The sequence below is a fragment of the Heloderma suspectum genome, chromosome 2 (assembly GCF_057233095.1).
Source record: "Heloderma suspectum isolate Gila_16-S chromosome 2, 16-S_ref, whole genome shotgun sequence".
Taxonomy (NCBI): domain Eukaryota; kingdom Metazoa; phylum Chordata; class Lepidosauria; order Squamata; family Helodermatidae; genus Heloderma; species Heloderma suspectum.
Genome location: NC_139459.1, coordinates 51,582,146 through 51,609,900, shown reverse-complemented (window position 1 = coordinate 51,609,900; position 27,755 = coordinate 51,582,146). Strand labels below are relative to the sequence as shown.

The following is a 27,755-nucleotide window of genomic DNA, read 5'->3' as shown; positions in this document are numbered from 1 at the left end:
GACTGACCCATCCCTTCACCTGCACATTACATTTGCCAGTATTGCTACTCAGCTACCAACATATGGCTCTGATCAATTACAGGAACCCAGTATGGGACGCTGTTCAGTGGCTTAGGAGGATGGGGTGGGGGAAGAGTTTGAGCCTAGTTACATAGTACTTCTTCTGTATACAAAAGCATTTCTGGCTTTCCCATGTATGAACTCAAATTGTGACAAAAATAAAATTAATTGGAGTGCAAGTCTCAGAATTTAAATCTGTAGGGAAAATTCATGCTGTTAAAATAGTGTAAGAGCCAGGAACTGTGTGGGTAGATGTTTTTTAGGCTTTCTGCAGTAGGAGGGTACATGTGAAGAACCATCTGTCCAAAAACCTCAATTGCAACAGGGAACACATTTTTATGACATAGTTTTGACAAGTTATAAATGCTAGTACCCAGTTCTTAAAATCACAGGGAATTACTAACATGGTCAACACAGAAAAGGCTAATATGATCTCTCAGAATATGATACTGTCAATACAGAGAGTCTCAAAACATAGCTTGCAAGTACAATTTCAATGAAGTGAAAAGCACTCATAATTCATCCAAATCCTGCATTCAGTTTGAATGCTATGTCCTAAGAACTGTGTTTCTCCAATTCAGATTCACCCTCCTATTACTACCAGAACTCAAAGCTAGGAAGTGTTAAGACTGTAGTTAGTACTCTACATTTTCATGATCTGTTCTACGGGATTACGTGTCGGCTTTTAAAAATTTGTGCAAACAACTTTTTTGCATAAGTAGAACAAAAGTCATGGAAAACAAGTCACATATTAAAACCGTAAGCACAACTACTGATAAGCAGGTCATGAGTCATGTCAGAAAGGCTCCAAAGTGGATTGCATACGTTTTGGTAACTTGTGCTCATGGAAGATGACATGGTAGGTTTTCCCCAGTTTTTCAATTTGTAAAAGTGCGAAATGAAATAAGCTACAAATGTAATGAAGGAAATCAGCCCAAAGCAACCTCAAAGTCATGACTATTGTCCAAGCTAACCACTCTTGCCACTAATCCTAAAGACATAACACATTTACTTACAATGCAAATCCAACTTATTTGAAAGAGCATTCCATTTTAAACGAATGCACCTAGAAGCACCATCTAAAAACAGCAGCAAAAGAAAAATCAGTCAAGAATGAGCTAAATCTGACTATATAAAGGCCATGATAAATCATTATGGTGCCCATTTGTATTTATCTTACAAACTGTCTGGAGATTTCTAGTGTGAGTAAAGCTTCAAAGGTAGGATCATACTTACCTGCTACAAAACAGAGCTGTGTTATTTTCAGAAAATATTTAAACATTAAAATCAGTTATAAACATGTTATAAACGCACTCAGGAAATCACTGTGATAGCATAAAACAATTGGAATTCTAGTGTGTGTATTTCCTTAAATATAAAATAGTAATCATATGGTGGGACTTCTGTAGAGGTAGTACTTTGTTGGGAGATAAAGTCTTCATTCACAGTCATGGGAATAGATGGTAGATGTAACACAATGTCGTGCTTGGATTTCCACAAGTTTAATACTTATTTTATAGAACACCCCATGGCATAGCATCTCATGGGTCGCAATTGTTCTTACATGTTGTATTTTTCTGCATGCACTTAACATATGGTTGCCACTCTCAGCTTTGACACCACCAATCTTAATGGGGAAGAGTTGTCTAGGTGCAGTCCTCTTCGTTCCAAAGCAGGTAGTCAGGGTGGACAGCAGCAATTTAGTGATGTGCACATCCAATCCAGCAAGAACCATGCTCCAGCTTCCCAGATGTGGAAATCCGACAACGGGAGCCACATATGTAACATTTTTACACATGTAGTTCCTAATCCAGCATGCCTACAGATTAATGTTTATTCACTAATGTAAGTTAATGAATAAAGTATTCGCTTTTACTCTCATAGGTTAAGAACTGTTTCATTTGATCATAAAATAGTGCTTTCAAAAATATCTGTGCATCGAACTCTCATAATACAAAGGAGACAGGGGTTACAAACAAAATCATACATCTTTTTACAGATACTAGGTTGAATCTGATTGTGCCCTTTCATTCACTTCTGATCCAGCAGATGCCTCTGCTAATGGGAGAGGTGATTTTCACCAGTTCCCCTTCCCCCCTGCAGCCCCTCCCCTGAAAATCTGCTCCAAAGGAAGCAGAAATCAGTTAGCAGTAGTCTGGCTAAGTTGAAAACATCTTGGCAGTCGTCCTCTGCTTGTAGGCTTGCAAGCTGTCAGATAGGTGTGGAGAAATTAGTGGTTGAAGAAATTACTAAATCTGGGCCACCAGTATGTTCTCATCCTCTTGAGGCTGATGAAAACCCCAGGATGTTCCTCCTTTCTCACAAGACCAGAGTGAATGGAGCTATCAAACTTGTGCAACAGGGGCGGGGAACTGTAACATTCCAGATGTTTGGGATGTTGGCTACCACTCCCCTTCATCCCTGACAATTGGCAAAGCTGGCTGAGGCAAGTTGCATTCCAACAACTGGACAGCAACAAGTTCCCCAGCCCTGGTATAGGAAGAAGAGCAAGGAGGAAATGGTAAAAATCGTTGTACACTGCTTTGATGGCTTTTTAGCAAATAAGGTAGTAAAGGTAAAGGTGTCCCCAACCAGTCGTGTCCGACTCTAGGGTGCGGTGCTCATCCCCGTTTCTAAGCCGAAGAGCCAGCGCTGTCCGAAGACACTTCCGTGGTCATGTGGCCGGCATGACTAAACACCGAGGTGCACGGAACGCTGTTATCTTTCCCGCCGAGGCGGTACCTATTTATCTACTTGCAATTTCTTGCTTTCGAACTGCTAGGTTGGCAGGAGCTGGGACTGAAGACGGGAGCTCACTCCGTCACGCGGCACTCGGGTCTCGAACTGCTGACCTGCCGACCTTCCAGTCTGCAGTTCAGCGTCTTAACCACTAAGCCACCGCGGCCCCTTTTAAATAAGGTAGTACATAGATGCTAATAAGAAATAAGAAGGCAACTGTACTAAGAGTGATGCCAGAAGAAGAGCCAGCTATGAGAAACCAGGTAATAAGAGAGAGAACAGACTTCACACAAAAGACAAGTGCTCTCTCCCCAGTGTTCTGTTAGCAAGGAGGAGGAGGAGAAGCACAGATACAAGGACCTAATGAAGAAGAGGAGGAGGAGCCAGAGAAAGCTAGGGAGATTGCAGAGCGGTGCCAGGCAGACCAGGGTAAATGAGAGAGAACAGGCAAAGCTCCAAACACAGAAAAAGAGAAGGCTGCTTTCTTGCATAGAAGGCTTTTAGAAATAGCAAAAAAGGAGTGACTCAGAAAGGAGCCAGAGGATTAAGGGAACAGAATGCCTTCCTCACTTTCAGTGAATAGCAGGAGCAGGAAACCACCTCTGAGGCTGCAGAAAGTGGTGTAGAGGGCTCTTTCGTTAGCAGAGCCCTCCAATAGATCACAGACTCTTCCATGAATGGAAGGAGCCCTTCTGTTCATAGAAGGGAACTATTGGATATAATCCATCTACAAGGTGTATACAAGATTATTTTCTGCAGCAAATTATCTTAATTTTTATCTAATTGTTGAAATATGCTTAAAACTACTTTAATATAAAAAGTTCCCCGAATTGATGACAAAATTATAGTCCAATCCAGGAGTTTCATAAGCGCACAAGAACTTCTGCATGGTCACAAACTTCCTTACTAATGGGCAGTTCTTTACACGTATCATGGTGCACATGGACTTGTCCCTAACATGGAAGACCATAGAGAAGACCACTCACACAAAAGCTCAGTGTGTGCACTTAAAGCGTTGAAGGAAGTGGTAAGGTGGTGTGTTGTCTTTGCCATTTTTTTCCTCCAGGTTCTACACTCCTCCTACAGAGCAGCCTGTATCTTCAGTTTGTGTCAGCTGTTTCTTCTGTTTTGTGGACATAATTTTCTTCAGATGTCAGGGAACAAGAACTCTGAGATGTACAACTTAGCATTCTGTTGGGACATGTGTCAGAAATAGAACTGGAGGCATCTTGAGGAGTACAGGTTTGGTGACATGAACATCCAAGAGTAACCAACTCTTGGTGCTTTGAGTCTTTTTTGCACTGATTGCTCTTAAGAGCAAGCTCTTCTTCTGAAAAATTATTTTCTGTATTCTGCAAACTATCTTCTTTCTCTTCCAATGCACGAGCAAGCATGTAACTAACCTTTCTTTGATGGGCCAAAGCCTCCTCCTTATCATTAAGCTGTATAATAAAAAATAAAAAAATAAAATTAGGACAGAAACTATTCCACTGAACCAAAGTTCCATATAAAAACAAACAATGTATACATATTTGTTCAGAGAGGAAATACTGTTACTATGTTCTCTCTGAAACAATAGAACAGATACCAACCAAGTCTATTAGCATCCGGATGATTTCCTGTGGATTATCTAGTTCTTCCACTTTCTTACTGTCAGTAGCAGAAACAAGCATCCCCATCAACTTTTGCCCCAAGCTTTTCCTGCTCCTTTGAAACATGGGAACACCTAAAATGGGGGAAAATATGAATATTTAAGCCCTGATCTTTGGGATTTTATAGATAGCCACCAATGTAACACACTTTAAATCCAAATAAAATTCAGCATAAAACAAATACCCCACTGGAAAATTGACAGTATTGCCCTAGCTTATGGCAAATGAAAATAATGGTATACATCTGTAATACAGCTTTTAAAAGTACATTTGATTTTGGCAATGAGTACATTTTTGTCCAAAATTTAAAGAATAAGGCAAAAAGCTCTCCAGTTAAAGAAGTGAATAATTGCAAAACAGTGGTGCACAAGTAATAATGACTGACAAGTTCAGGTTTTAGAAAATTTCTTGAATTCTCATTTATAAATGGCTATTCATAATCTATTATTATATCCCAGTGTCCTGGCTTTGCAAGCAGCCAGCTCCAAAAAGGCTATAAGGAGTTGGGGAGACAAGAAATTTATATGGAAATTGAAGGTGGGAGGAGAAATTGCTATAAACTGGGGGTAAAAGATATACAATCAAAATTTGACACTTTATTATTTTAATAAATACTCGTGGATTAATCCTCCCCCAAGATCCCAAATACTCTTCTTTTAAAAAAGCAGATTGCAATCAGAGCCTTAAATCTTCCCTATATCAAAGAACAGGAAAGTTAAATTATATATTCATGGGGAAAATGCTTCCTATTGTGCTTTCAATTTTCTACAATGTAAATGTTACTTTAATGGCTCCAATCCACTAGTCATGCCTTCTCCACTTTGAGACTTTATTCCCTAACTTTTCATAGCAGTCTTCCCATATAGACCTTTCTCCAAATAATGACTATTAGCTTGAAAATATCCTGGGTTTCACGTAAAATATCCTCAACACAATGACACAGTATAGTCACATTGTAGTTCCCATTAAAACTCTGCCAACTAATCTGCCAGGAACATCCCCTGGAATTCCTTAGGGTACCTTAATTAATCCCTTTCAACAGTCACTTCTTAGAGGAGTCTTTCATGAAGCACTTCAACTAGGTGTTGGCAACCTGGTGCCCTCCAGATGTTCAGGACTACAATAGCTACAATCCCTGACTATTGGCCATACTGGCTGGAGCTTATGGGAGCTGTAGTCTAAAACATCTGGAGGTTGCCTATCTCTGACCCAGCCTCTCGTTGCCACCCACCTCTCCTGAGGCTGCATGCTATTACATAAAACCTTAAACTTATCCCCAGCCTATTATCTGCATCTTTAATGCAGTCTGCATTTACATCACAATTTCTCTACATTTGATTCAGGGCTGGCGTCAGCACTTGGCATCCTTGGGCAGCTGCTGGGGACACATTGCCATGGTACTTTGAATTGGGCCTAGAAATGAATTGGGAGCCAGCAGTTTGTGAAGCACCAGAATATGATCATAATGTCCAGTTCCACTAAGCAACCATATTCAGAACTAGTTTCTGAAACATCTTCAGAGGTACCCCCATGTATGTCACCTTACAGTAGTCTAACTGGGACTCTACTTTGAGTGCTCCTCTCTCCCAACCTCCCTCCCCCGGTCCCCTTTCCATGCTCCAAACTCCTCCCTCACTTCCTAGTTTATGGTAACAATAGCTGGTTGTAACATGTAAAATCAGGAAAACCCGTTTCCACAAATAATAGTTTGCCTCCAAACCAGAACAGGAAGTCCACTTCAAATCTCGTCTTTGAAGCAAACCATGGTTTGTGGTAGCCGTAGTTTGCCCGATTCAAACACAATGTCTGTGTCTGCATGCAATGCTAAATCTTAATTTACCGTTACATGCATGAGGCTTGGGTTCATGCACTCCCCACTTCCTCTGGCACAGCTGTGGAGAGCAGAAACATGTGCTTCCAGTTTCAACAACGTTTACCATCATCTCCAAACCTAGGCATTCTGTGGTCAGTTTTAACTATTTTGAAATCATGGTTAATAATCCTGGCTTGTTCAGATAAACCATAGTTAACACTAAGTACATCTTGGCCAGGTTCAGACACAATGAAAAACTGCAGTTAGCTGAAATAGAAGCTACTGTTTCTGATCTCTTTGCAGCTGTGACAGAGGAGGAATGGGGAAGGGGAGTGCACGAACTTGAGGCTCACGTATGTAACACTAAATTATGGTTTAGCATTATGTACAAACCAAAACAATGAAGAAGTGCAGTTACGTGAAGTGATGGGGTAGGGGCAGAGGAAATTCACGAGCCGGAAGAATAACCCTTCTCAGAGTATGTCCTCCAAGAAGACACTTAGAGAAGGACTGGAAATTATGGGAATTCCAGTCCAACACATCTGGAGGGCACCAGGCTGGGGATGGCTGCACTAAATAAATATTTAATATGAGTCGTTCTATCAATCCTTCATGTCAGCAAGTGGATTACTTCAAATAATAGGTCTTATTGAAAACAAATTCTAATACCACTGAGAATCATATAGCACGGAGAGAATTACCATCCTCTTTGATGCTTTTCCAGTTTAATACTTTCTTTTCTTTTCTGCAGATCTTACTCATTTGTGCAATCCTCAGTGCCTGGTCCTTCCTCCGCATCAGCTGCTGCTCAAATGCAATTCTGAAGGCATCTGCCATTATATAAGCTTCTTCCTTACTCTTCTTTAGAAGTTCAAACTGTGTTTTTTTAATTAAAAACAAATCAAAACACCTTCTCTTAAAGGATGACGTTCACATGCCATTTTTTTAGTTGTCCAATTACAGTAAATTGGTATGGTGACTACTTTGTTATATCAAGCAGAGATCCAAAAACAGTCATTAGGTGACCAGAAGAATCCTGTCAACCAGCAAAGAGAGACTCCAGTATACTCTCCTACAGGTGACATTTACTTTTTAAAAAGCTGCTGACCACACAGGGAGATGTGTACTTCTTTTACAATAATGTATCTTGTGTTAATCAATGGTTCAGGGTACAGGAGTTGCTATAAACATAAAATAGCACCTAGCGCTCCCCCTGGACAGTGAGTACAAAAAGGGGAGATACCCTTTCCCTCACTTTAGCAAAGATAGCTTCTGCATCTCACCCATTATGTTTCACAGGCTAGTTCGTCTAAAATGTAAAAGTTTCAAAAGTACTATACACTGGTTTGTCATTGTTTACATATGTATTCTAATAATTGAAGTTTTAGGTATCTATCAGCATACAAAGGATAGTGTGTTGACATGACAGCTGCCTAACCACAATATTTTTAAAACTGAAACATCTGAAACAATTTCTCACATGGCAGGTGCTTTCCATGTGTTTGCATAAGACAAAACAACACTGCTTTCAATCCAAGCCTAAATACCTCCTGTTTGAGCTGAAGAAGCTGTTTTCGAGTTGCTGCTGACATCTTGGCACAGGAGCATGGCTCTCCCTCAGGACCACTGCAAGTGCAGGCTCCAAGTACTGCCAGCTTCAAATTCAAATGCACTCCATCAATTATATTAAAGTCAAGCTCTTTGACAAAAAAAATACACTGAATCTTATCAAATGGAATGGATACATCTCATACAATTTAAATATCTAGCTTAGATCCAGGGTAGCCCTTCTGTGGATGGAAGGGTTCTTTCAGTTTGAGGAAGGGGCTTCAATCCAGCAGAAGCACCCACTTCTGGGAGAGGGAGATGACTTCCCCCAATTCCATCTTTTGCCTCCCATGCCTCCTCCCATGCTGTTCCAGAGGGCCCTCCAACCCTCTGGAGCAGATTTGCAGAGAGTGCAGGGGGAAATCTGAGAGGGGTGGATCACCCCCCTTCCATGGGCAGAACTCTATGTAGTGGCAAGAGTGTTGGACTAGGAGCTGGGAGATCCGGGTTCTAGTCCCCACTCAGCCATGGAAGCTCACTGGGTTACTTTGGGCCAGTCACACACTCTCAGCCCAACCCACCTCACAGGGTTGTTGCTGTGAGGATAAAATGGAGAGGAGGAGGATAATGTAAGCCGCCTTGGGTTCCTTGCAAGAGGAAAAAAGGCAGGGTATAAATGCAATAAATAAATAAATAAATAAATCCACCCCATTGGGTTTGTCTTGAAACTACTATAAAATCAATAAATATCAAACTTATTAGAAGCTCTTGTGTTTTCCTGTGTTCTTAATCTTTTCAGTTTAAAATTCAAAGGAAGATGGAGAAGGTCAGCTTGAAACAGACAAGGGCGTGGGGAATTGACGTCTCACGCGCCCAAGTCCCAGTGAAGGAGGAAGAACAGAAGCTCCAAGAGCTGGAGCTTTCCCATCTCCATTCTCATCGTTGCTGCCTACTATTCTCCCTCCTTCTACTGGGAGAAGATAAGTAGTGGGAGGCAGTGGACTTTGCTTCCTCAGGATTCACCATCTCGCCAGTTTCTATCAGAACAGTCCAGGTATATGGTTTGGATTTTAAACTTTAGAACCCTGAATTCACCTTTAAAAATGTCATATTTCCAAGCTGTAGTATATTACTTCGATTATCTGAAGGATCATCTCCTTCCATATGTACCTGCCTGGACCCTAAGATCATCTTCAGGGGTCCTTCTCTGGGAGCCCCAACCAAAGGAAGTGAGGCAGGTAACTACCAGGAAGAGGGCTTTTTCTGTTCTGGCACCCTGGCTGTGGAATGAGCTATCTGGGAGGTTTGCCTGCAGCCTACATTATGCTCTTTCCAGCACCAGGTAAAGACCTTTTTATTTTCCTAGCATTTTGGTGTTCTAGTCTTTTAGCTTTGCTGTTTTAAATCTGTTACTGTATTTTAAATCGCTGCATTGCTGCTAAATTTTATTCTGGCTGTATTTCTATACTATGCTGTACTTTGTGGTTTTAATTTTTGTGAACCACCCAGAGAGCTCTGGCTATTGGGTGGTATAGAAATGTAATAAATACATAAATAAATAAAATAGCACAGCTTCAGCATTTTGCAAGGTGTGTACAGATGAGGCTTTTATGGCACCACTGCCCAGTCTCATTCATGAAAGTTTATTGGGGGTGGGGGGGGCGGGTCCAAACGTTGTCATTTCCTACTCATGATCCTCCTGTGTTTTCTTGCAGCTTCTTCCATCTTTTTTCCTCAACGTGTATTATCCACTGAGGAGAAAAAGATGGAAGATCTGCACAATGCCTTTTCATTGCTAATGCTAGGAGCCCTCCATCTGGAAGCACCAAAAATATAAGGTCTGCGTTAGGAAAAGGAATTTCCAAATTCTAGCACACCCTAGGCTGGAGCCAATACACCTTTCTCCAAATTGTCTCAGTTGCTCTCCCTAAAAGTGCCTGCAGAAACTTTCTCCAACTAGCACTTGTTACTTTCAGTAGTGGAAACAAGGAAAGGTTTGCATGGGAGTGCAGCCTTGGTTTCTACAGACCAGCCTTCCCCAATGGCCATGCTTGCTGCGGATGATGTGAGCTACAGTTCAAGACACCTGGAGGACACCAGAAAGGGGAAGGCTGGTCTATAGACTTTCTTGGAGGTACCACTGAACACAGCTGGACTTAACTCTGAGTCAACCTCCATAGGATTGGGCTGCACATGATTTATAGGTTTATTTGTTTTTTTAGACCTAAATAATCCTCAAAATCACCATAGAGAAAGTGGTTGCTATTGTACCTGTTTTACGTATAGATCCTTAGCCAAGTCACGAAGTCTAAATGCCTTATGTTTATTTACAGCAACCTACCTACATGACTACACATGTTCTATGCCTTTTCTTGTCAGTCTAGTCAAGCTTTTAATTTCTGCTTCCTCATGTCTGCTCATCCCAAACTTTCTGGAGATAAATTGCAATTAGGATTATTTGGACAGACTTTGTTGTGGTGGTGGTGATAAAAGTTCAGTGGAAACTTCCACCAGAAAAAAGATAGATTTTAACTTTTATTTTATTTTTTAATGTATATCCTGCCCTTCAAATATTTTTCTTCAGACTTGATTTTAATGTTGCTCTCTAAAACCTTTATATACCTGTATTCTCAAAAAAAAAACCCTTAAGACTTGCAGTTCTCAACTCCTTAGCAGCAGCAAAAAACCAGTGTTATACAGCAGGTAGCTTCACTACACTACTCTTTATATACTGCTTTTCTACCAAAGGACTCAGGCAGCTTATAATGTAAAAGAATGGCTATATTAAAGAGATTTTTAAAACTATTTATAAAAGTGTGTCTGTCTTATCTTTAAGCCCATACATATAAATTGATACATGCCCTGCTAAACTATTGTTTGGTGTGACATGAACAATCAGGAATGAGTTGCAGCAAGCCTCAGGTTCACACATTCCCCCTCTTATCTCCTCCACCTGTACGTCTGGGAACAGGAGTTCAGAAGCTTCTGCTTTTGATTAATCACAACTTGCCATGTAGTCTGGGCCAAGAACTGTGGTTAATCTTAATTATGGTTAGCTTAAAAAAGCCATCTTCAATAACTACAGTTGGCTTGTTTGAAATTAACTGTGGTTCATGTTAACCACAGTTCTGGGTCCAGACACAGCAAGCTGCAGTTTATCAGAAGTGGAAGCAAAAGCTTTCTAACTCCTCCTCCCAGCCATATAGGAGAAAGGGGAGGAGAATGTGCAAAACCCAAGGTTCATTGTGGTTTATTCCTGCTTGTTGATGTTGCACTAAATTACATTACTTCTCAGCTCATTACATGGTTTGGATAAAATAGACTGTTCCCATGAAAGCTCATGCCACAATAAATCAGCATGTCTAAGATCTTTTCTATACAAGGCATTTATTCTGCTCTTGTCATTCCCTACTCACAGTTGTTTATGTATGGGTTCTTTAGACAGTGTGGTGACCCTCAAGTTTTGCTTCTGTTTTTAAACAGCAGTTTCGGCGAGTTTTTTTAGAGCAGGGAAAATGCAGTATTATTTGTGAAAGTGAAGGAAAATGCTTTTTCCACTTGTGTAATTGTGCTATTCTGCTATACAACAGTGCTACCAAGAGGTCATGTAGCAGGAAAGGAAACAGTCTTCGTGTAGTGCACAGATGTCAATTCTGGGTTGAAACCAAAAGTAGATACAGCAGCCTTGTGTAGAAAAGCTCTAAGGGACAGTGCATTTTTAAAAATTCTTGCTCTTAATATGGCTGTTCTTTTGGAATTAATCATAAAACTCTCAGCAAAAGAAATAAACAAGGAAATTTTAAGATATGTACTTCAAGTCCTGTAATCTCTGTAACACCACTCTTGATAAGAGACATGTTCTCCTGAACAATCTTCTGCTGTTTTACATCAAGCAGTGCAAGGATCTCCAAGTGCTGTTGATCCAAAACTGTAAAATTCAGTATAGAGAAAAGACAGTTTGTGAAGCTTCCAATCGGCTTCTCCTGCTTATAGCCAGTTATGTGGTTTTCTAAGTTAAAGGTGGTTGATTCTCATATACTGGCTTATATAGAATGCTTAATTACTAAAATGGAAGCTGCTATAGCTCAAATTTGCCTAGAACTTGAATCTTCTACCCTGGAAGCTTCCCTGATCTCACATTTTATGGAGCTGCTCGTAATTACATGTTGAGGAAGAAATGGCACTTTACACATGGCCCAAAACACTATTATTTCACATGTCATGGGCTGAACACAGGCATTTGAAACAGGACCCAGAACTAAGTTCTGGCTCAAGTTAAGCCCTTCCCAGTAATTGCCATGAGAGTCAATATTACTAAATGTACACATTGAGAGCCCATGTGGCACTAAGGAAACCCGGGTTCAAATCCCTCTCACCTGTGAAGCTCAGTGGGTGTCCTGGGACCAGTCACTGGGGCTGTTCACACAACATGCTATCCCACACTCAGTGGTTGTGTGGGTTGTTACTGAACCGTGGGTTAGAGTGTTGTCTGAACCCAGGACATTTTCCACAGGGTGGCTTGTTAACTGTGCAGTGTGGCTTGTTAACCACCCTGAACAAGCCAACAACAAACCATGGGTTCTCAAGGTGGCTTGTTCGAGAAAATAAGCCACACTGCATGGTTAACAAGCCACCCTGTGGAAAATGTCCTGGGTTCAGACAACATGCTAACCCATGGTTCAACGAACAGCCCACAGTTCAACAACAATCCACACTCTACTGAGTGTTGGTTAGCGTTTGGGCGAACCCAGTCACTATCTCTTGGCCTAGCAAAGTTGTTTGATGATAAAGCAGGGGGAAGGAGGAAGGAACCATGTGAATTGCCTTGAGTTCCTTGGATGCAAGGTAGGATATAAATTTAACAAAAAAGAAAAGATTCCTTGAGATCACTGCCATATGCGCACATTAGGCCTGGATCCCAGCTCTATTTCACCAGTATTCTGCTTTGCTACAGGGAGGAGTGATGGGAGTGGTGGCCTTCCAGAACTCTGATAAAAATATCATCAACACATAAACAAGTACAACCATGCATTATCATGTTTCTTCAAATCATGGGCTTTTACTTCAGATCATCATTTTATGAAAGGATTGAGTCAATAGGGCTTTTGCGAGTACAAAATGATGCTAATCATGTTACTAAAACATACAAAATCCTTCTCAAACATTTCAAGCAATGAAGCGTAATCCTGTGCATCTTAAACAAGAAGTACTACTGTATTCAGTGGAGTTTATGCCCAGGTAAGTGTGTGTAGGATTTCAACCTTAGGCTTCTAACACTAACAGAAGTTGTATCAGAGTCTGAACATCATATTTTAAGGATATGTTTTGCCTTGCATCTGGTTCAATGACAGTATGACTGCATTACCTTCTGAACACTGATACAAAAGTTGTGTATCAGAACTTATCCCCCAATTAAGAAACTGAGCAAAAAACATCCACTATATTTAGCACCACAGAAAATCGGACATAGTATGATTCCCAAGAATTATTAGTCTTTACACTTTAGCATCTAAGATCAAGCAAAGCAATACAAGTTTTTTTTAAAAGAACTGAGAAAGTAGACCGTACATACATTCGTTTTCAGACTTCAGTTCTTTAATTTTCTCATTTTTCAATTTAAGCGTTTCTTTAAGTGCAGCATTTTCACAATATATTCTGTTGACATTGACAAATAGCATGTTTTAATCACACCTTAAACATATGCCTTCTATTATAAAACTGAGAGGTTACTTCAGTAAATATATATACCTTTCATATTTTTCTGCCCAAGTCTCCTCTATATTTTTAAATTTTTCCTGATTAATTTTGATTTCCCACTGCAGAACATTTATTTCCTATAAACAGGAAGTGTTAGTTAGAAGAAAGCAGAATTCAAAATATTATACTTAGTGTAATGCTGGATCTAATCCCCTGGAGAATCAGAAGCTCAAGAAATAAGGTTTCATAACTTCTTGCAGGAAGCTGACACAAACATACAAGTCTAATCAAAAGTACAAGCCATGATTCCTAATATTCTAGGAGTTAATAGAAACAAGGAATGAACAAAGCAGTTGCATATCCCACATTAGAAAACAAGTTTAAATTAAGCTTTAATAGGAGTAATTAGGTAAGAAACTGAGTTGTGAATATATAGATTCTATAACTGCTTGATTGTTATGTATTTTGCCAAAGGAAGAGGAGTTAAAAATAGTTCTTTGGACTTAGAAAATTCTCCCTGCCCACCTTTTCCTAAAAGTGGTAGAGCAAGCATCCATGTCTGAGGGCATTTCTACACCAGCCTAAAATCCTGCATTTAAAACAGGGCTTTCTGTTTCTGTTTTAAATGCAGGATCACGACTGACTCCCTTTACATACACTTCCTCCCCCCATCCCGACTTTCTCCCAGTATCTTGAGTCTTCCATTATCTTTCATTGATCTCGCTCCTCTTCTTGCCACTTTAACTCTTTTCACAGAGGAAACTGAAGCAGAACACAACAGGGTAATTTGATAGCTCATGATCTGTGATCTATTTAAAAACGGAACAAAGGGCATTTAGTGCAGGAGGGGTCATGGCAGAGTCAGGGCATTTAGTGCAGGAGGGGTCACGGCAGAGTCACAGCGTCATGTAAAGAGCCGAGCAATCTCAATCGCAGGATAAAAGCTCTGTGTGATGAAGCCCTGAGGTATATAAATAAAAGACTTGCACCACAAAACAAAGAGGTGCAGCACAACTCTGTACATGTTTACTCAAAAGTAAGTCACAGTGTTCAATGGATCTTACCGCCTAGTAAGTGTATTTAGGATTGCAGCCTTAGGAATGTTAGCACATAGGCATCAACGGCTTAAATATGCCTAATTGTGTTTGATTGTTGTTTAGGGCTGCAATCGCATGCATCACCACACTTCAACTGTTTCTATCCCTCTTCAGAGAAAGAACAAAGTACTTTCTTACCTTTTCTAAAGCTCTCTTTTGTTGCTCAGTTTTTTTAAACACTGCTTTAGTATGACTAGTGGCTTTATCCAACACAGCCTGAGAAATATATAAAACAAAATGCTAAAATATGATGTCTCACAGGTCGTATTAAAATTAAATCAATGAATGTATCAATTAAGACAACCACTGGAAGCTGCAGTTCTATGTCAGTATAGGTATTATGATATCCATATACTATAAAGAATTTAAAAAAACCATGCTGCTATAGGTGTAATAAATATAGTAAGAACAACACTCTTAATGTTTGTTTCTCACCATTTACCAAGGCAAGAATTGTACATATGTAAAATAACTATTTATAAAGTATATAGGGTTGGATGCCTCCACCTGGTTTTGGGGCATCCTCTCTCCTCTCTGCAACACATTTCACCCCATTTAGCATGGTCCTCAATTTTCAGGAGGGTGGAAGGGCTACCATGGGGAAGAGGGACAGGGAAGCCCACTTCCACCAGCCCAGTTGCACATGCTTAAATTTGGATCCAACCCACAGTGTGTAACAAGAGAAAGAAAAAGATCAGAATGATGGCAATTTGTAAGGGCAGAGGGGAGAAGGTACAACTGCTCGACACTAGAGTGTAGGCAATAGCTGCTCTTCACTGACCTCTAATAAGCACAAATATTATTCTTGCTTTAAATTAAGAGAAAACAAGTATCAAAGAATGAAAATAATTAAATTGTACAGCTTGTTTCATCCCATTCTTCTACGTCAGGAGTGGGCAACACATGGCCTGCTATGGCTGTTTGTGTGGGCCCTACCCGTTCCCTGCCACTGCCATCACCCCCAGAATCCCAGCAATCCTGCGGGGAGGCAAGGTAGGCAGGGAGCACACACCTAGTTTCCCAGCAGAACGGGGCTCCCAACAGCCTGCCAAACAGCTATCAGAAGCACCATTCTGCTAGGAAACTAGGTGGGCGCTCCCCACCTAGTGCCTTTTCCCAACACAACTGCAGGGATTCCAGCAGCACAGCCACCTCCAGCAGCGGGGAGGGGTGTGCCCCGCAGGGTTCTGGTGTGGCCAATGCAGCCCCCCAATGCTATGAAGTTGCCCTCTCTTGCTATACAAGCTGGGATTGTGTAGCTGAATCTCACTGTTGCAATGCCAATTGGCCTCCCATTGTTAAGCCTATTGTAGTATGCTAGCACTACATGCATGCCTGAGTGAGGACAGGAGGGGGTTGGGATGGGGAATTATAGGGGTGCATGTGAGCACTAAGGGAAATCATCTCCTGTGTGTGTGCTACTTCACTTGTGTGCACAGCTGCTTGTGGGGGTGGGGGGAGGGGAATCATTCCAATAGTATATAATCTAATTTAGACATAGGGTTGGATCCAATTATGTCATTTCACTGATGGAACTGCTTCCATCAATAGTACCAGGAGGGGGGCATTCTCACCCACCCCCATGCCTTCAAAATCTGCTTTGAGGACTAGAAAACCCTGCAGAACAGATTTTCAGGCACCGCAGAGAACTTCAGAGGGGAAGAAAGGGAGAAAGTCACTTTGCACTAGCAGACTTCCACTAGCTTGACATAAGATTTAGGCCATATTTCTTTATTTTCAGGTTGGCAATTTTGCCATATCAAACTCATATACGGATGGGGCATGCTGGGAGTTGTACGATATTTTTTTCCTGTCTAAACAAGCATGGGATTGCTCCCTTAGTATTTTATTAATCTTCTATCTCAGGCTTTGGGGTTTAGAGCTGTGTGTACACACACACACACACACCTGTGTACCAATCTCCAAGATCAAACTAGCCTCTTTAATAATACCTACATCGCTAAGTGGTTTGGGTGGTGAGTTTGGCAAGCTAGCTCCCTCAAATGTTAGTGGGAGAGTTCTAAATGCGAGAGTCTCCTACCAAGATGTTAAAAAAAGAAAAGAAAAAAGTAGTCCTTAATCCTGGAAAAGCAACTGACTTTAATCCTGGAAAACCAAAGTTAAAAATATGGTTGTAACATTCACTAATTATCACTGCAACCAGGTGCTATAAATAAGCTGAAGTAATGATTTTTTGCTTTTGCTTTGAGTAAAATAATCTTAGCAAAACACAAGGAAGCATCTACCATGAGATAATATTTATTATTTTTTTATTTATTACATTTCTTTATTACAATTGCTCAACGGTGCTTAGGAAAACAAAATAAACTGAAAAAATGAAAACAGTATAGTGAACAAATTTATGTTTGGGTAAATGTTTGGGTAAATGTTCAGCTCCGGCTGAACATCAGGACAAACTTCCTGACTGTTAGAGCAACACGACAATGGAACCCATTCCCTAGGGAGGTGGTGGGCTCTCCCACATTGGAGGCATTCAAGACGAGGCTGGACAGCCATCTGTCGGGGATGCTTTGACTTGGATTCCTGCACTGAGTAGGAGGCTGGACTCGATGGCCTTGTAGGCCCCTTCCAACCCTACTATTCTATGATTCTATGAAATCCTACTGTGGTAAACTATCATGTCAGCAAGAACACAGCTTATGAAAGCTTTATAGAACTTAGGCCAACATTTGCTTGAACACCCAAATTAAGGAAGGTGTCATCTAGCAAATCTAAGTATGGGCAAATGGCACTTGGGCTGCAATTCTATACAAATGAACCTGGGAGTAAGTCCCATTGAACTGAATGGGGCTTACATCTGAATAGACATACATAAGGATTGTGCTATCAAGTATTTTAAGTGGACTGTAATCTTACACAATAATAAGAGCGCAATTGTAAGGGGTTGCTGCTCTATAGACAGAGGGCTCGGAGATCTGAGCCCTCTGTCTACCCTGTGAGGCAGGGCAGGAGGAACAACGGAGACGAAAACAGCTCTTGTCATCTATTTTTAGCTGGCCAGGACTCTGAACCCATCCAGCTTAGCTGGGGGCGTGGCTGGGAATAGAAAGTTTTGTGGATCTTGTAGATCCATGTCTTCTTTGTTCCCTCCACTCCCTGCCCCCTTCCTATCCTCACCTGAGATCTCACCGACTCTCTTCTGAGATCGCAACAGTGATCTCGAAACAGAAGTCCCTTAGGAGTTAACAGCGGCAGCTGCAAATGGGGGGGGGGGTGTCCCTGTTTGGATTTCCCCTCCCATGCAGCAATGTCTACAGCCTCAGGAGGGGAAATGTGCTATATCCTACAGTCCCTGGAATGCTCTCTGAGGAACCATAGGATTGTTCTGCCCATGTCCTTGTGGTGCCACAAAGCTCTTTTTTGGTTCTGCTGAAATGGACTACTATAGCTACTCCTCTGAAAATAGTCTGAGAATAGTTGTTTTGTAATGAGTTTTAATTAACTTATATAATTATAATGTTACAATCAAGCTTGAAAAGTCAGCATCTAGTAATAGACTTTCCAGCCTTTCTGACATGTCAGAAGCCAAGAATAATTGTCTCATCTGAATAATATTATACATACAATTTGAAAAAAATGTTACCTTATATACTTTATATAAATTCAGGTATCATATTAAAAATATATCCTCAAACTCACCATGCTCTGCAGAATTTTTAATGCTTGCTCTTTGCCTTCAAGTTGTCTTTGAGATGCTTCTAACTCAGCTCTTAAAATTTCCACTTCCTAGAGACAAAGAAATGTAAGCTGGTAAACAAAAACATTGGGCAGGATACAGAGAACCCCTTTTATGTGCAGTAGGCACTTATACTAATAAAAGATGATTTCCCAAATTCCCCCTTCAAACTGCAGCCAACTCACTACAACCCCCACCCCTCTGAAGGGTTCCCTGAACCTTCAGAGTAGCTTTTGGAGGGATGGCAACAACGAACTGTAGCAGAAAGATAGAGATAGGAATGCTACATTGAATGAGCAGAACCGCACTGATAGTTTTCTGGATCCCACCCATTAAAAATTCAAATAACTATACAAGAACACTCCAGCCTTTGTAGAGTACCAAGTATGCAGAATCAAGAAGTTCTTCCATCCTCCCCGGTGAAAGGATGAAAAGCAAGGAACAACTACAATCTGGGCTCAACTAAGGAGGGAGCTGGTGAAGGCAGCTGTGGGAGAGTAAACGAATCCCTGCCCAAGCTATGGAGTCAGAGACCAATCAATGAAATTGCTGCCTTGAGCCATAAGGAAGAACCAGCACCAGCTAGAGCCAAGCTCTTACTGGGAACCAACTATATGCTTCAAGGCACTTAGCTGATAATATACCACTATACGTTATACAAGTACATATAATAGCTAGGATTTAGGGAGCAGACCGGAAATACTATGGATCTGGCTTGCCAGTAAAATGAAGAATATCGTAACCACCTACAAAAATATTACAGAATACATTCCCTTTAGGTCTATGCCTGAAAAACTGATGGCATCTCAAAAACTACACACAAAACTGCACCACATAAATACATATATTGCAAAATCACATGTTTTTAAGACTAACTATAGAAGCTGCACCCTAACACTTATTTTCTGTGCATTCCAGACTCTACAGACCCAGTAGGTTGCATCCAAAGGTTTTTCGTCCAGAGAAAGGGAACCTTTGGATACAACCCAACATTTTTAATTAATTCCTGTTTTATAGATCTATGAACACTAAATTTGTTTTATCTTCCAGCATTCCATTTAACAAAATCAAAGTTTCTCCAAAAATTGCACGCTCCAAATTTTTTCTATTACATGCTTAGACTTACTTACTGAGAGAAATCACATTTCAGATGAAGCCTTGCAGGCACTTACCTCTATGACCTCTTGAAGATGTTGTCTTAATTCTTCCTTTGATGCCTCAGAATTAGACTCTGTGAGAATTAAAAAAAAAACCAAGATCTTAGAAAATTGCCCATGTGTCTTAATTTGAAACCAACAGGATGACTCTTATCTAAATGTTAAAAAGGAACTAAAAACCTAAGGCAGCTACTATTTCTTAAAAGTATGTTTTCAGATTCCTCCCCCCCCCCCCCCGGCACTTTTATGAAAGGAGCATTTAATATACTGCTTCTTAGGGCACAATTCTATGTAGAGAGGTGGCCACCTCTGAACTCGGAGGTAACCCCCTATCCAATGCAGGGCAGGAGAAACACAGAGGGGATCGTCTCCTCTGTGCTCCAGTCACCCTGCATTCGTAGCTAGATGGCCAATTTTGGCTGTCTAGCTGCAGGATGTCAGAGCGCGGGGTAGGTAGGCTGGATGACACATAGGAAGCTTCGTACTGGCACTTACGCACTCCTTGTTCCCAGGAGCCCCCCCTTTCACCCCACTCCATGCTGCTCACCTGAGCACAGAGCCCAGGGACGATCTGTGCCGCCTACAAGGTTGGTTCCTGGAAACCAACCAATCCTATGGCCCTCTAGCCACTGACTAGCGGCCATAGGATTGCGCCCTCAGCTTAATTTTAAACAAATAGCAACTGTAGTTGGAAGGGGGGAGAAAATCATATTAGGTCTCTCCAGATGATAGAAGGGAAAAAAATATGCAAAAGACCATTACAGCAACAGATAAAGTTAAAACAACACTAGCCCATTAAAGGCTACCAGAACAATTTTTTGTTTTCATCACAGATATGGGTACTTGTGCAAAAAAGTCACTGTTTCCCCCCCCCCACAAACAAAACAAAGAACAGGACACACTCACTCTAATGCTGTTGACAGAGATTCCAAATTTTCAAGAGAGTAAAGAGGGGGATGGGGACTCATCAAACGGCAAAGCAAGAAAATGCTATAGGAGTACTCAGCCTCATAACAAACAAACAAGAACATTAAAATTGCAATCCTATACGCGCTTACCTGGGAGTAAAGTCCCATTGAAGTCAATGGGGCTTACTTCTGAGTAGAGATGCATAGGATTACACTGTAAAATAAAAAAATGTAAAACCTAACATGAACAAATTTCAAAATAACTGTCTGCAACACTTGCACAACCTCAGTTCATACAGAGCTCCAGTCTGCAGCAGAAGAACTAGTTGGCAGGGAGAAGAAAACTGCCTTTTCCCAGTAATCTCAAGTTATTTTTTGAGTGTTGGGAAAATGTGATTCCACAAGCCTGAAACCCTAGCTTTAGGAAGGAAATTTGGATCCGGCAAAAAAGACTGTGCCCAATAATCCAATTGTTGGGATTGGCGCATTGAGTTTCAGTCATGCTGTCATCCAAGTAAAATGCTTTTGTACACTGTGGCCTCACAGTTTAATGAGATTGTATTAATCTCCTGTGTGTTTAAAAGTCTACAAACTAGGCCATATTGTTAGGAGCCTAGCAGCCAACTGGCCGAAACAAATAAGTGTTCAGTGTTACCGCATGAGGCCGTGGTGCTGCATTGTCCAAAACATGCAAAACCTTAAATACTTCCTCATCTTTCATGATCCATTGCAATCCCTCATTTTTACAAGAAGAAAATATTTACAATAAATAACTTTTTAAATTTGCATTTTTGGCTGAAATACTTTCCTAAGGTTCTCAAAAAATGTTGTGTGTGTGTGTGTGTGTGTGTGTGTGTGTGAGAGAGAGAGAGAGAGAGAGAGAGAGAGAGGGAGAGGGAGAGCGCACGCGCATATATGTATGAACTGAAGTGGTGCAAGGCCAAATGTTTGTAATCCAGTAACCTTGGTTTAAGCCAAATTGGTAGCTTCTTTTATGGCGCGTGTAACACTATCTCTGAGACACAGGTCTTATATTCCTTATTTTTGTTTTGAACACCTGTATCTGAAGAGTTCAGCATCACAGGAAAACCTGCAGCCAAAATTTTTAACAGTACTTGGCCCAGTAAAAGGTATCACCTGATTTCTTCTCTATTTGTTGAGCTGTTGGACTAAAATGGCTACACACACTAATCATGGTGATGTTTATTACTGATGTCTTTTAATAGCAACATTCCCCAGGTTATGAACGAAGAATACTAAGCAGTCCACACTTTGGACTGAACTAAACTCTTACCCCCCTTTCATGGATCACTGCCTTGTTGTTGCGAAGGGGCTTGCGTAACTCAGTGAAGCCATAAGCTATGCCGTGCAGGGCCACCCAAGACGGACAGGTCATGGCAGAGAGTTCTGACAAAATGTGGACCACTGGAGAAGGAAATGGCAACCCACTCCAGTATTCTTGCCAAGAAAACACCATGGAACGTATCACAAGGCTAAAAGATATGACGCCGGAAGACGAGCCCCTCAGGTTGGAAGGTGTCCAATATACTACTGGGGAAGAGCAGAGGGAATTTCCAACTAGCGCCAGAAAGAGTGAAGCGGCTGGGCCAAAGCCAAAAGGACACTCAGCTGTGGATGTGTCTGGTGGTGAAAAGAAAGTCCGATGCTGTAAAGAACAATATTGTTTAGGAACCTGGAATGTCAGATCAATGAATCAAGGTAAGCTGGAGGTGGTCAAACATGAGATGGCAAGATTGAACATCGACATCTTGGGAATCAGTGAACTAAAATGGACAAGCATGGGTGAATTTAATTCAGGTGACCATTCATATCTACGACTGTGGGCAAGAATCCCTTAGAAGAAATGGGGTAGCACTCATAGTCAATAAAAGGGTGGGAAAAGCAGTACTGGGGTACAATCTCAAAAACAATAGAATGATCTCAGTATGAATCCAAGGCAAACCATTCAACATCACAGTGATGCAAGTCTATGCCCCAACCACTGAGGCCGAAGAAGCTGAGGTTGATCGGTTCTATGAAGACCTACAACACCTTCTAGAACTAACACCAAAAAAAGATGTCCTCTTCATCATAGGGGATTGGAATGCTAAAGTAGGAAGTCAAGAAATCACCGAGATAACAGGCAAGCATGGCCTTGGTGTACAAAATGAAGCAGGACAAAGGCTAGTAGAGTTTTGCCAAGAGAACATGCTGATCATAGCAAACACGCTTTTCCAACAGCACAAGAGGCGACTCTACACATGGACATCACCAGATGGTCAGTATCAAAATCAGATTGATTATGTCCTTTGCAGCCAAAGATGGAGAAGCTCTATACAGTCAGTCAAAACAAGACCTGAAGCTGACTGCGGCTCAGATCATGAGCTGCTTCTTGCAAAATTTCGGCTTAAATTGAAGAACGTAAGGACAACCACTAAACCATTCAGGCATTACCTAAATCATATCCCTTATGAATATACAGTGGAGGTGAGGAATAGATTTAAGGGATTGGACCTGATAGACAGAGTACCTGAGGAACTATGGACGGAGGTCCATAACATTGTTCAGGAGGCAGCAACTAAATCCATCCCAAAGAAAAACAAAGGCAAGAAAGCGAAGTGGCTGTCTGATGAGGCTTTACAAGTAGCTGAGGAAAGAAGGGAAGCGAGAAGCAAGGGAGAAAGGGGAAGATATATCCAACTGAATGGAGAGTTCCAGAGAATAGCAAGGAGAGACAAGAAGGCCTTCTTAAATGAACAATGCAAAGAAATCGAGGAAAACAACAGAATGGGAAAGACTAGAGATCTCTTCAAGAAAATCGGAGATCTCAAGGGAACGTTTTGTGCAAAGACAGGCATGATAAAGGACGAAGAAGGCAGGGACCTAACAGAAGCAGATGAGATTAAGAAGAGGTGGAAAGAATACACAGAAGAACTATACAGGAAAGATCTGAATGTCCCTGATAGCCATGATAGTGCAGTCACTGAACTTGAGCCAGACATCCTCGAGAGTGAGGTCAAGTGGGCCTTAGGAAGCATTACTAACAACAAAGCTAGCGGAGATGACAGTATTCCAGCTGAGCTATTTAAAATCCTAAAAGATGATGTTACTAAAGTGCTGCACTCAATATGCCAACAAATTTGGAACACTCAACAGTGGCCACAAGACTGGAAAAGGTCAGTTTACATTCCAATTCCAAAGAAGGGCAATGCCAAAGAGTGTTCAGACTACCGTACAATTGCGCTCATTTCACATGCCAGCAAGGTTATGCTCAAAATCCTACAAGCTAGGCTTCAGCAGTATGTGAACCGAGAACTACTGGAAGTACAAGCTGGGTTTCGAAGAGGCAGAGGAACTAGAGATCAAATCGCCAACATTCGCTGCATCATGGAGAAAGCAAGAGAATTCCAGAAAAACATCTATTTCTGCTTCATTGACTACGCTAAAGCCTTTGATTGTGTGGATCACAACAAACTGTGGCAAATCCTGAAAGAGATGGGGGTACCAGACCACCTTACCTGTCTCCTGAGAAACCTGTATGAGGGTCAAGAAGCAACAGTAAGAACCAGACATGGAACAAGCGATTGGTTCAAAATTGGGAAAGGAGTACGACAGGGCTGCATATTGTCGCCCTGCTTATTTAACTTATATGCAGAGTACATCATGAGAAACGTCGGGTTGGATGAATCACAGGTCGGAATTAAGATTGCCGGGAGAATTATCAACAACCTCAGATACGCAGACAATACCACCCTAATGGCAGAAAGCGAAGAGGATCTCAAGAGCCTCTTGTTGAGGGTGAAAGAGGAGAGTGCAAAAGCTGGTTTGAAACTCAACATTAACAAAAATAAGATCATGGCATCTGGCCCCATCACTTCCTGGCATCTAGAAGGGGAAGAAACGGAAGCAGTGACAGATTGTATTTTCTTGGGCTCCAAGATCACCATAGATGGTGACTGTAGCCATGAAATTAAAAGACGCTTGCTCCTTGGGAGGAAAGCTATGGCCAACCTAGACAGCATAGTAAGAAGCAGAGACATCACCTTGCCGACAAAGGTCTGTACAATCAAAGCTATGGTTTTCCCAGTAGTAATGTATGGCTGTGAGAGCTGGACTATAAGGAAGGCTGAGCGCCGAAGAATTGATGCTTTCGAACTGCGGTGCTGGAGAAGACTCTTACGAGTCCCCTGGACTGCAAGGAGGTCCAATCAGTCCATCCTAAAGGAAATCAACCCTGACTGCTCATTGGAAGGGCAGATACTGAAGCTGAAGCTCCAATATTTTGGCCATCTAATGCGAAGAGAAAACTCCCTGGAAAAGACCCTGATGCTGGGAAAGACTGAAGGCAAAAGGAGAAGGGGACGGCAGAGGATGAGATGGCTAGATAGCATCACCGATGCAATGAATATGGACTTGAGTACGCTCCGGGAGAGAGCGCAGGACAGGAAGGCCTGGCGTGCTGTGGTCCATGGGGTCATGAAGAGTTGGACACGACTGAACAACAACTACAACAACAACAAACTCTTACCAGAGCTGTTTTGGCGGCTGCAGCTAGCAAATCCATTCATTCCAAATTTTTTCACCGACATCTCATTCAAACTGTTACACCTTGAGCAACGAAAAACTGCTGCATCATAGTCTTCTCCTTTGTTTGCCAACATATATGAACTGAAGCTTTTCCTTGCAGAGCCTCTTCTAGGTCTGCCTGCGTATGCACTGGAGCCTTCTAATTCATGAATATCACTACGTCTTCTAAAAAGTCCATTTCCCAAGTCTCCACATGCCATATCATCTTCTTCACCTTCTGAGGCAGCCCCCAGTTTGTTCTGCAATAAGACTGCTTCGCTCATTGGCAAAATAAATGGTTTCTTATTCCAAGCTCGATGTACTTTTTTCCACAAAGAGGAATATTTTCAGGCAAAGTTGAGCTGGAAAGTAAATTTGTGAAGGTTAAAAATAAATTTAAAATAAAAAATAAAAATGCCTTTTTATCATTTCTTTCCAGTATTTTAGAGTGCAGCAAATACCAATAGTTTTCCTAAGAAATCCAAGCGTTTTATCGATATTACCTAGATATGTGAAGCATTGTCAGTAAATTAATCAAATATTTTGTTTCTACTGAATTCAAAGCAAACGTTAATGCAAAATAAGATTCCAAGAACATAAGAGTATCAGTGTAATCTTGTTGCTTGCTGGCAGAAACAAACACACCCAGCCACTTTGTTTACTTTAAAATGTAGTAAAAAGAAAGCATTGTTTAACTTACAATTCACCAGTTGCAGAAGTCACATTAAGATCTATGTGGAACTTAGTTTTAGTACAAATCATCCATATTTCAGTTACTGTTTTCCGACTTTTCCGTAATAGAATTCAGTCATCAAAGGAACTCTGAATACTTATGAATGTTTGATTAGAAAACAACATTAAGAGGAAACATTTAAATTTTCTCTCTACGCTGTTTTTGCACATTTTTTTTAAAATCAGCACTGCTATCATTGCTAATTGGCAAGATGTAGCAGTAATTTATGTAAACACTGCATTATAAATTCTAAACTATTTAAAACTAGCTGTTCATTTTTAAGAGAAGAGAATGAAATTTGCATTTTTCTATTCTTTACAGACATGATCAAAATTATTTCCAAATATATACACTTTGATTTACTCCTCTCATCTACCGTTGAAAACTATGGGCACGATTAAGCCAGAATTAAACACTTTTAAATCCTGTTAATTTCAGTGGGAAGCAGCTAAGCATGTGTTTAACTTTTCCACTTAAGTAGATGTGAGTAGGTCTGAAATCCTATACACACACCTGGGAGAAAGTCCGCATTGCATTCTATGGGGCTTACTTCTGAGAAGACATGCACAGTGCTTAACTCTGACTAAATCATGCCCTATGCAAGGAGTGGGGAACCTGTGGCCCTCCAGATATTGTTGGACCCCAACTGCCAACATCCCTGACCATAGGCTATGCTGGCTGGGGCTGATGGGAATTGGAGTCCAACATCTGGAAGGCCATAAGTTCCCCACCTATGCATTTTAACCCTCTGTATCGAAGCAGGTACAGAAACACCATCAGAGGCTTGGCTCAATATTTACTAAGGTGTTCTTCTAAGAGGATTTTATAATGAAGTTAGCTATAAAAGTATTAACTGACTTAAACTTACACCTTCCTATGATAGATCTGCATCACACTTCTATGGAAGATTTCCCACTCAATAATTCATCCAAGCTTCCCAGTCACTTATCTGGAGAATGACAGTACAGCTTCCCAACCTAAGAATGCGCTCTTTGAACCTTTTCCCTCCTTGAAGAATAATGTAGGGATACAATCCAATCTCCCTTACTTTCTAGTAGCTAATTTTTTTTTTTAACCACAGCCATCATCACACACACAAAATGAGGGCTGACCCAGGGGGCCCTTTTCCTGCGTCCATGCAAATATCACTATGTGGACTGAGGTCATGGCTAACGTGTATACATCCATGCCCTAGTTATTCCCCCATTAATTAGGTACTATAAGCCACACTAACAGTCCATAGGTCCCAGAAACCTGTTCTAACATTAGATGGTGGATCCAGGATTAGCAAACATCCCTTATTGCTGTGGACACCCTGGATAGATACCCTTACTTACATTATATTAGGGCTAACTCAACAGAATAAACTTGCAGTCCTATACACTGTTACCTGGGAATAAACTCCACTGAACACAATTAGGAATTACTTTCAAGTAGGCATGCATGGGATTGTATTGTAAATGAGGCAAACCCTTAATGATTTCACGATATATATATATATATATATATATTTAATCGCCTCCTGAGTAGAGCCACACATCTATTTAATTCAAGTAGGGCTCTCGTGTGTCTTTTAAGAGCTGCATGCCAAATATTCAACAGGCGCAGCTTTATCCATCACTGACGTGACGTCTTCGGACTGGACAAGCCTGTTGAATGTCTCCCTATGCCGCTATTAAAGGTGCAGGAGCCTTGCCGACGAAGACAGCAAGTAGTCCGCCTTCCCCCGCTCCCCTCCACTCGTAGCTGCAGCATCAACCCAAAAGCTCCTCAAGGGGTGCCTGAGCTCCCCGAAATATGAAGCCACTGTTTGAACACTAAAAACAAACGCCTTCACAGCTTCCCCAGTAGACACGCAGGCCTCCATGACTTCCTCCAACTCCGTACGCACCGTTAGGTTCCCACAGGCAGCAGACCCGTGCCCCCTTACCTTCTTCCTAGGATCCTAGTAGCCCCGAAGCTGCACCCTTCGGACGTCCTCGGCCCTCCAACGCTTCCCGTCTCCGCTCACCAGCCGAGCTCACCAGCCATGGAGAGCACCCCCGCCCTGGCTTGCAAAGCTCCCGCCGCTTCCTCCTTTCACAATCC

At 41.4% G+C, this 27,755-nt stretch overlaps 1 protein-coding gene across 3 annotated transcripts; it reads right to left on the bottom strand.

Annotated features, from left to right (window-relative positions):
• Window positions 1-378: 378 nt before the first annotated feature.
• CCDC125 (coiled-coil domain containing 125) lies at window positions 379-27,755 on the bottom strand. Of its 3 annotated transcripts, none has more exons than XM_084833553.1 (13): window positions 27,598-27,755; window positions 25,635-25,763; window positions 24,897-25,296; window positions 19,476-19,534; window positions 18,267-18,353; window positions 14,745-14,822; window positions 13,561-13,646; window positions 13,385-13,467; window positions 11,625-11,740; window positions 7,812-7,919; window positions 6,966-7,140; window positions 4,392-4,525; window positions 379-4,241 (listed from the first exon to the last, which is right to left on the bottom strand). In XM_084833553.1, exons 3-13 carry the CDS (start codon window positions 25,216-25,218, stop codon window positions 3,900-3,902), a joined length of 1,590 nt encoding a protein of 529 aa, XP_084689679.1. In that variant the 5' UTR covers window positions 25,219-25,296; window positions 25,635-25,763; window positions 27,598-27,755; the 3' UTR covers window positions 379-3,899. The 3 variants fall into 3 exon arrangements, with proteins under 3 accessions (XP_084689679.1, XP_084689681.1, XP_084689680.1); XM_084833555.1 differs by lacking the exon at window positions 27,598-27,755 and adding an exon at window positions 26,399-26,538 and having other exon boundaries at window positions 25,635-26,282; XM_084833554.1 differs by lacking the exon at window positions 25,635-25,763.

Bases quoted from the DNA above. Each gene is read 5' to 3' on its own strand.
- CCDC125 (XM_084833553.1), bottom strand. From the start codon at position 25,218: ATGAGCGAAGCAGTCTTATTGCAGAACAAACTGGGGGCTGCCTCAGAA. The intron at 7,920-11,624 runs GTACATATCTTA...TTGAATTTGAAG, and splicing joins CAGAGATTACAGGACTTGAA to CTGGCAGTACTTGGAGCCTG. The intron at 4,526-6,965 runs GTAATTCTCTCC...CCCCCATTTTAG, and splicing joins GAAAAGCATCAAAGAGGATG to GTGTTCCCATGTTTCAAAGG.